The following is an 8,269-nucleotide window of genomic DNA, read 5'->3' as shown; positions in this document are numbered from 1 at the left end:
CAATTGGATTTATTTCGTATCATCTGCACGCACGTAGCTCAAAATTAATGATATCGTTCTAAAAAGCTATAGCAACAAAGTACTTTGTGACGTAGATTTAAAAATATCTTCTTACGTAGAGGACAGTACCGTGTTCGATACTTGATTGAATTGTCATGTGGCGCGAAATAACCGTTGTTGACGAGCAAACGTATAAATATTATTTCTAACAAATTGCGTACACACGAATAAATACAATTATGGCTACATCCACAGATATTGCTACGGTACTGCATACGTATACTGTTTCTGTTTATTAACACGATCGACTTACGAATTGTTATGAAAACATAACCTAAAATATACTTAACCTAAAACATACTAACCGGCTTATTTAAAATGCGACAGGAAAGTAACCTTTTTATTAGAATTATATGATCTACTGTTCGTAATACTTATTATTTTATTGAATGTATTATACTTTCTTGTGTTGAAGTATACTTGATATGTCATTTGTTTTCTGTAGAATGTATTTTAATTCTTGTTGTATGTATATTATCAACAAGCTGTTTGTGAATTTTGTGTAAGATCGTTTGTTATCGTGTACTTACAAATTGTTTTTGTGTATTGCATATGCAGATCAGAGTACAGAGGTACTTGAACATGCCATTGGTACAAAGGTGCAAGGAAATAGCAACGTTAATAGAGGAATCCAGCACAACAGAGTTACAACATGTATTTCCAATATTAATAGATTCACTTTTTGGAACAACAGATAATATTGGTTGGGGTTTACACAGTATCACTTTTAAGAAAAATCCACAGGAACATGAAACACTGTGTAATTTCCTTAACCCTCAGGGTCCAGTTTTCTCTCTATGTTATAAGTTACTACCAGATTGTTATTTGAAATATAATTTCCCAGTGCCATATTTGCCGGTATGTCAGAACTTTATGTTGCTGTAAATATAGTGGCAAAACACATTAATTTTCATGTTGATTTTTTCCCCCCAATGCAGGTCAAAATACGTTCGATGCTGGAGGAAGATGTAATACCACCGTTCTATCTTGATAAAATTAGAGATGATCAGAATACACGTGTTGTGTCGGGTTTAAATATGAGTATCCTTTTTTGTTATTCCAGTTTTAAAAGTCTAATAGAGAACTTAACGAAAATTTGTGTAGACTACATCCTTAACATCAACACAGATCCCTTTGAATATTATATCTTTCACTTTGCTTATCATTTAACAAACCCATGGTTGCAAGTTCAGCAACAGGATAATGTCTGGGTCAACTGGGAAACAGTTTATGTACAATTAGCACATTGTTATTTATATCATTTTTTACCTAGAGATAATTCCCCTGTTTTGCCAATTATTGGTCCATATATTTGGAAAACCCCTCAACGAAAATTAGTACAATCACCTGAATCTAAAAGGTATACTAACATCAACAAGATTGCACCATTTGGAGGCTCAATAATAAGTTATAAATTTTAATCAGAGATTATTACAGATTGCAAACTCCGCGATTGTTGAGAACATCGATATTATCGCCAGGATCACCAAATTCTCCGTCTACTGTACCGCAACAGCAATGTTTACCGCAAGTCTGGAGAAGCGAGACCGTGGTTCAAGTTTTTCTCGACTTCTGGCTAGAGTATATAGAAGAGGATCAGTTAAATTCACGATTAGGTTCAACGTACGTTGCGTCGGTTCCTCGTCGAGTAAGTTTTTCGTGAAATTTTGTTTTTATACTGTTCATAAATTCACGTATGATTTTAATTACAGCATAGTATTCATTCCGGAGAACACATACGTCTCGTACGAGCATTCATAAAGACTTTACACGAATTTGCAAATAGCGCACTAGGTGATAAAAGTGCAATGGACGAACTAAAACGGTAGTTACAAATATTAAGACAAACGCATAAAAATTATCGAAATTTTCTAAATATATCTAATTCGCAGAATAATTCTGCCTTCTGTCCAAGGCAAAATTTACACATTCCTTCGGAAAGCTATATATCATTGGCCTCTAGACAGTTCATTTAGATTAATACTTGAAGCATGGTTAAGCTTTATTCAACCGTGGAGATATTTCCCTGGTATATCGTATACTAAGGAAGGAAAATCAGAGGAAGAAGAACGGGGAAAGATATACGACATATGCAGATGGATGCCTTTTGTTGTGAATAATTTGTTAGCTTATACAGCAATATTTCAACAATTGCTCCCGCGTTTTATGAGAACGGATCTCGTGGCTCCCAAAAATGCATTGATGTTGTTCAGGGTTACCAAAGTACGTGTATTACGTTATTGAAATGATCAAAGTACAGTCTGATTTGAATAGTAAATTTTATAGGTATTCTCGCAGCCTTATTTATCGAGAATGATATGCGAAGTAGAGCGCCACATGGACGATGTAGGATTAAGTAGGAGTCGAGTATCTTCAAATCAATGGGCCTCGATTGTACGACAACAAATTCTAGAACTCGAGGGACCGACGTACCAATATATTCCAATGTTTGCAACGTCTACCGCTTCTCAGGTAATGTAAAATCTATAGCTCCATTTTTATTATTTAACTATCTTGGAATTTTTATGTTAGGTCGTATGTTTATTGAGCACGATCAAGCAAGGACATTTAACCGCGACTAGTTTGATCGATGCATTGGAAAATAAGCGAAAAAATAGACGATATTTGATAGCAATATGGGAATTCTTCAACGGCGAAGACTATTTCTCGGATGACATTAGCATAGAAGAACGACGTCGAGTTCCTCTATATCTGGCAAACGCGCAACAACAACTAATCGAAATTTTCGGGGTAAATATTAATATAATAACGAAGTAGTTTTATTTCTTAAATATGATATCTACAGATCAGTGTCGAAGACATTCCTCAGTTAGCTATCGAAGCCGACCAAGAGTATCACGAGAGTATCCTATCAACATCCTTTTGCCATCAATCGCAAGTAATAAATTCATCGGTTCTCTAATAATTTGATTTTGTTCGAATAGTATTAAACATATTAGTTTTCTAGATAGATTCAAGCTTGGATACAAGTAAGCCAGGTGTCTTTGTACCGATACAGAAAGACAGACAATCGTGCCAATACATCGAATATATGGGAGATCCAGAATTACAGCCAGTGAGAAGCAACGAGTGCGCTTTCCTCGTTAGACATTTCTATAAACTCTGCGCCTATGTAAACGCAAAGGTTAACATTCGTTTTGAATATTTTTAGTAATGAAAAGTGGGATAAAGATGTTCTAAATTTGTATTCTGTGAACAGTACCAACACAAGATAGCTAACATGTACCATCAGCGTGGTTTCCTCGGCAGCGTTTGCCGACAGATCTTACAACCACCCACCAAAGTTGTGAAGCTACCAAAACGAACACAGGATGGGTTCTCCAGCGGGTACGAAGAACGTATCCCGCCTCGACTGAGTTTACGACCGTTGGCTAATCATAGTTTACTTCTGACTGTGTGTTTAGGAATGTTCATCGCCTGGTTTATGAAGTACGTCTCGATCTCGACCCTTATATTGGCAACAGAAATTTTCATTACGGAGCTAATGTCGATCTCTCTTTACAGTTACGGTGCCTTTGCGTTTCTCGGACTCATTTTTTGCATATGGTTCCTATACATAATAATACGCGCGATATTCGAACACTAGACCAGATGGACCATCAGCCGATTTAGGACCAACGCAACATTTTCTGTGAATTAAAGGACGATGCGGTACTATTTAAGGACTTACGCGTACTAGTGTACAGAATTTGTATAAATATTGTAATTTTTCAAGCGAATATGATTATGTATGAAATAATTAAAAAAAAAAAAATGTAACAATCCATTGAAAATATGGGAAAACATTATTTAATAAAGAAAATGTTAAAATAAAGTTCGATTTCATTGATGGAAAGCTACTTTAACCTGTATCGCAAAAGATGTAATACGCTTTTGAAATCCACGCTATGAATATCGCTAGAGTAGTAATTATTTAATCAATGCGTATTACATACGAGTAACCGATCATTTCTGTGAATTTCGTACTGTGCATACGTATACCGGTGTCGCGTAAGTATGGTGGTTCGTTAAGGTCGGCATTGAGAGACAGGAAAATGATATTAGCCTGCAGTGGCGACATTCCATGTGGAAGGAATTGGCAAAAGAAATGGCAAGGTATAGATTACAATTTTCTCTCATTGAACGAGTAAAGTGCAATATGCAATTCCCCAACAGAATTTAAATTATTGCACTCCTTTAATGTTAACGTTAGCTAACTTTTTACCTGTACCAACAACAAGACAATTCGTGATCGCGCCATTACTTTCGAGCCCGCCACTAGCTCCCAATCGCATTAGTCGTATTAAGCCATCAGATATTTAGTACGATGGGTGTGTTTACTCATCCTATGCAGCTCGAACATGACCCGTTTTCGGTTTAGATTCATGCAACCGATATTCTGGACGAGAGGCTCGACTTTACGAGTCATTCAGCTTCGCGACGCGATTATGCATCCTTTTATCCATCGTCAAACGACCTGTTATGCGCCTGTTACGAACAATAAGCACGTTCGAATTACCTCGAATGGACTCGTTCTCTATTCGTTAAGACCGCCTCTGTAAGGAGGCGTCTTTAAGTCAAAGAACACGTGTCTGTTAAAATCAATGGCTATTAGGCGTGCCTCTATTGCCGCGAAGCACATTCCTTGTAAAACGATTCGAATTCTATGTCACTGTGGCAAACTTTTTGTTTCCCATAACCGAATAACGTTATTTTCATCGAGTGAAAACTTCTTCCTTGCCTCGAATTTCGAAAATAAACTGTACGGGTACGCGTTATTATCAATTTGTGCAAGATGCTCAGCTCCATAAATCATTTGTCTAACGAGGTAACCACAAGTGACTAAGTATCAAATAGCTACGAAACTGAAGTACGAGACACAGCCTCAAGTGTGTTTACGTGCACACGTATTTAGCCGTTGCATAAATTTTGTCCATCGACATGGTACCGCACGCGTATCGTAATTGCACGAAAATGCATTTGACCTTCGCGATCCTCGATGTTTTCCTTGACATAAAAAACATATTCTTCGATTCTTCGAAGTTGCTTTGGCCTTCGATAAATACAACTAAAAAATTACAATGATATTTATAGACAATGTATAATTATACGACGTCTGTTATTTTAGATTAAAAGATAATTTTGAAGTACGCGCGCGTTATAACGTATTTACAACGGACCTCCAAAGGTTAAACGCTGAACGCCTTATGTTTACTATGGGGACAAAACTTTCGCGGTAACTTAATACGGTTATAGGATCGTTTTTTTTTTTCCGCGTCGTCTGTGGGTTGTATTTCTTGGCAAGAGAATCTTGAGACGAATCCCGTGCGAAACAACAGTGTTTGATTATCACCATGAAACCGGAAACGCAGATATCGTCTCGTGCTTAAAAATCAGATTAAAAAAAATAATGCGAATGACATTGAAATGTTCTCTATTCAGGGTGTTCGGCCACCTCTGGGAAAAATTTTAAGAATACGAATTTTGTTGATGGAGGATAATTTGAAATTTTTTAATTTAATTCTCTTTCTCTCTAGAATCTCCCATTAAAATTTCTCTCAGGGATTACATTTTGCGCGGATATTTTTTTAAGTAGCCAGATAAATTTCGTAACCGTCGATCGAATTGTACGATTCTATTAAAGGTTCTTCTTTTAGCTTTCTTAACGGTGCAGCCGTGAAATTCATGGAAGCCGGCGGCTCTCACTGCGTATCGGACTAATTCCGTAATTGCCAGCTATTAGAACAATGTAATAACAGGCAAAGGTCGAAGACACGCTTAAGGCCGCACCAGCAATTAAAGTATAGTGTTAAGTTTATTGCATCGTGTAATTTTCGCGGCGTTTATTCAATGTCTGATACGTACGAGGGATACTTGAAACCAGATATGCAAGAAAGTTTTTATTTAATAAATTTGTTTTCTGTTATTTGAACTAGTAAGGAGTAACGCAGAAAAATGAGAAGATACTAAAATGTAACGATTTCCGTGAGAAACGAGCATCGAGAAAAATAGCGTCCCCGGGAAATCCGATTTTTCACACGGAATATATCTAAGCTGAACGCCCACATTGAATATCACCACCTTCCGTGAAAGAGAGAACAAAAAAATGCGCAGACCCATTTGTCTGGTTAACCTTGGCAGTAATCCGATCCTGTCTAATGTAGAACGGAATAACAAATATGTACCTGCTTGTTTGCGAGACGATCTAACTTGATTGGTAGACCACTGTATAAATAGACAGTCTATTTCTATGATTTCCTTGATCGGGAGCTGTCACTGTCACAATGCTGGTCGCGTTTTAATTTAAAAAGATAACAGAGAATTACGACAACGTTAAAAGAAAGAAAACGATTCGTTTCTGTCCGATTATAACACGCGAAATAAAAGCTACTGTTATCTACCCGTATATCCGTTCCTCGTGAAATAAGAGTCACTACCTTCTACACGTGTTCTTTGTATTGATTTTCGTAGCTACATCATAAGTTCTACTTTAATGTATTTAAGTTTCTATTCTATGCTGACTACAAAAAGCAAGAATGCGAGACTCATTTTAGTTGGAATAGTACAGTCACACACCGGACTTATGTATTAATTGGTTTCAGCGTAAGTTGAAAAAGATGTAAGTCACGATAAACATGATGCACATATGCATATACAAGTAGTTGCGGATACTAGGAGGGGGGGGCTAAAGGGGCTCGAGCTCCTCCCATTCGTTAACCAGAAAAGTCTATTATACGGTATGTCGTTTTTGTTAATATTATATCTTTCATAGTGCACGGAAATACAATTACTGATAAAACGCTTGTTTTACAAAGATAATTAAATGTCGTTTTTCAAAGATAATTATTATTATAGACAACGTAGGTGAAGTCCAGGGATTCCCTCCACTTGACGCAGATAAAACGTTTCCATAAAAAACGACTTTTTAACGTGTACTTTCCATTAAAATAAATACAGAGGTGCCTATATGAAAGAGACATTTATTAGACTGACCGTTCGTAAAACTCGAAGTTGATCGAGCTAGTAAAAGGGAAAAGAAGTTGATAAAGTTTTGTCACGGTCTAGAGATCGACGAATAAACTTGGTGTTTCAAACGTCAGAAAAAGTTGTATCTTCAGAAAAGAATTAATTCCGCTATGACAGGAGGATTCTAACCTAATTTGAACTACTTACTACCGTAAAGAGCGAACTTCGTATGTACTAGGGCCGGAATCTTTTTGTGAAATCGTTCCGTATTGGAACAGAGTTTAAATACTTTTATATACCAAAAATTAAAAGTATTCTTTTCTCTACAAAAATTTATAACTTGCTTAAATTGTATTTTCTTTCGTTGACTCAGTTTACTTTAGCTTAAACAAAACTTTAACCGAGCGTAGTGTATGTTACGTACGTTGTCACAATGGCGCCATTGGAATCTAAAGGGTTAAACTTTTCGAATAGTTCAAGACATATTTCGTGGTCAACTATTTCATGCACGTGCACGTGCCGCGTCTTGTACGCGGAGAATTTCTGTCAACTAGCCGTGGTATTGAATCCTTGCTCGCAGTACGTTTATCCAATTACGAATCTGGTAGAGTGTTATAGGAATCGTTGCAGACTCGGATAATGGCGCTACTTGTCGGATGCATACGTTTAATCGCGCATTGTGTTCCCTCGCTGTTTCGAAAGAATGAGCCTAATAACCGACGAGTATATCATTGTATCGTATCAGTCGCGTATATGAAATACATTATTTCACTGTCCAACTACCAATTCCTTTATCCACGATATGAATTTGGGCACTTATGCAGTTTATTCTTCTTCGAAATAATGCGTAATATTAACAACGATTCCTCGATCGTATCCGTGTCACGAAATATTTTTTAATTGGGACAAAAATCAAGTTTCCATGGTTAGGGTAGGTGTGAATTACGCAAGTACCTAAATTAACGTATCGTCGACGATTGGGTAAAATTCAAATGGCATGTTAGGAGATCCCTTCGTAGTATCGATTGAGATAAATAGTACGCTGCATAATTGCGTTTAGATAAAGCGTAAAATGAAATTACTTTATTCACCGAAGCCTTCCGTTCATCTTCTGTGCAAATCCACTGAAACAGGATCGCGTCACCGCTATACAGCACCGTCGATTTTCTTCCTGCGTCTACCACTACCGCCATAACCTATAACCGCCTTCGTTCCACCTCCACCGTCGCGGTGTCCCCGTGTG

General features: G+C 37.1%; 1 protein-coding gene across 2 annotated transcripts; it reads left to right on the top strand.

Moving 5' to 3' along the window:
• The first annotated feature begins 107 nt into the window (after positions 1-107).
• Positions 108-3,726, top strand: LOC122398137 (sphingomyelin phosphodiesterase 4). Of its 2 annotated transcripts, none has more exons than XM_043397778.1 (13): positions 108-266; positions 619-918; positions 999-1,101; positions 1,189-1,420; positions 1,498-1,708; positions 1,773-1,885; positions 1,953-2,283; positions 2,347-2,532; positions 2,593-2,811; positions 2,867-2,959; positions 3,029-3,205; positions 3,281-3,510; positions 3,586-3,726. In XM_043397778.1, exons 1-13 carry the CDS (start codon positions 240-242, stop codon positions 3,665-3,667), a joined length of 2,304 nt encoding a protein of 767 aa, XP_043253713.1. In that variant the 5' UTR covers positions 108-239; the 3' UTR covers positions 3,668-3,726. The 2 variants fall into 2 exon arrangements, with proteins under 2 accessions (XP_043253713.1, XP_043253714.1); XM_043397779.1 differs by having other exon boundaries at positions 1,486-1,708.
• Positions 3,727-8,269: the final 4,543 nt, after the last annotated feature.

This window comes from Colletes gigas, unplaced genomic scaffold (assembly GCF_013123115.1).
Source record: "Colletes gigas isolate AHSC1104 unplaced genomic scaffold, ASM1312311v1 Colletes_gigas_Sc00011, whole genome shotgun sequence".
Lineage (NCBI taxonomy): Eukaryota > Metazoa > Arthropoda > Insecta > Hymenoptera > Colletidae > Colletes > Colletes gigas.
The sequence above is the reverse complement of the archived record's forward strand: the minus strand, read 5'-3'. Positions and strand labels throughout refer to the sequence as shown.

What these genes read in the sequence shown, in the direction of transcription:
- LOC122398137 (XM_043397779.1), top strand. Translation starts at nt 240, where the DNA reads ATGGCTACATCCACAGATATTGCTACG. An exon ending in TGTTGTTCAGGGTTACCAAA is followed by an intron (nt 2,284 to 2,346) that starts GTACGTGTATTA and finishes TAAATTTTATAG; the next exon opens with GTATTCTCGCAGCCTTATTT. An exon ending in TTCATCGCCTGGTTTATGAA is followed by an intron (nt 3,511 to 3,585) that starts GTACGTCTCGAT and finishes CTCTCTTTACAG; the next exon opens with TTACGGTGCCTTTGCGTTTC.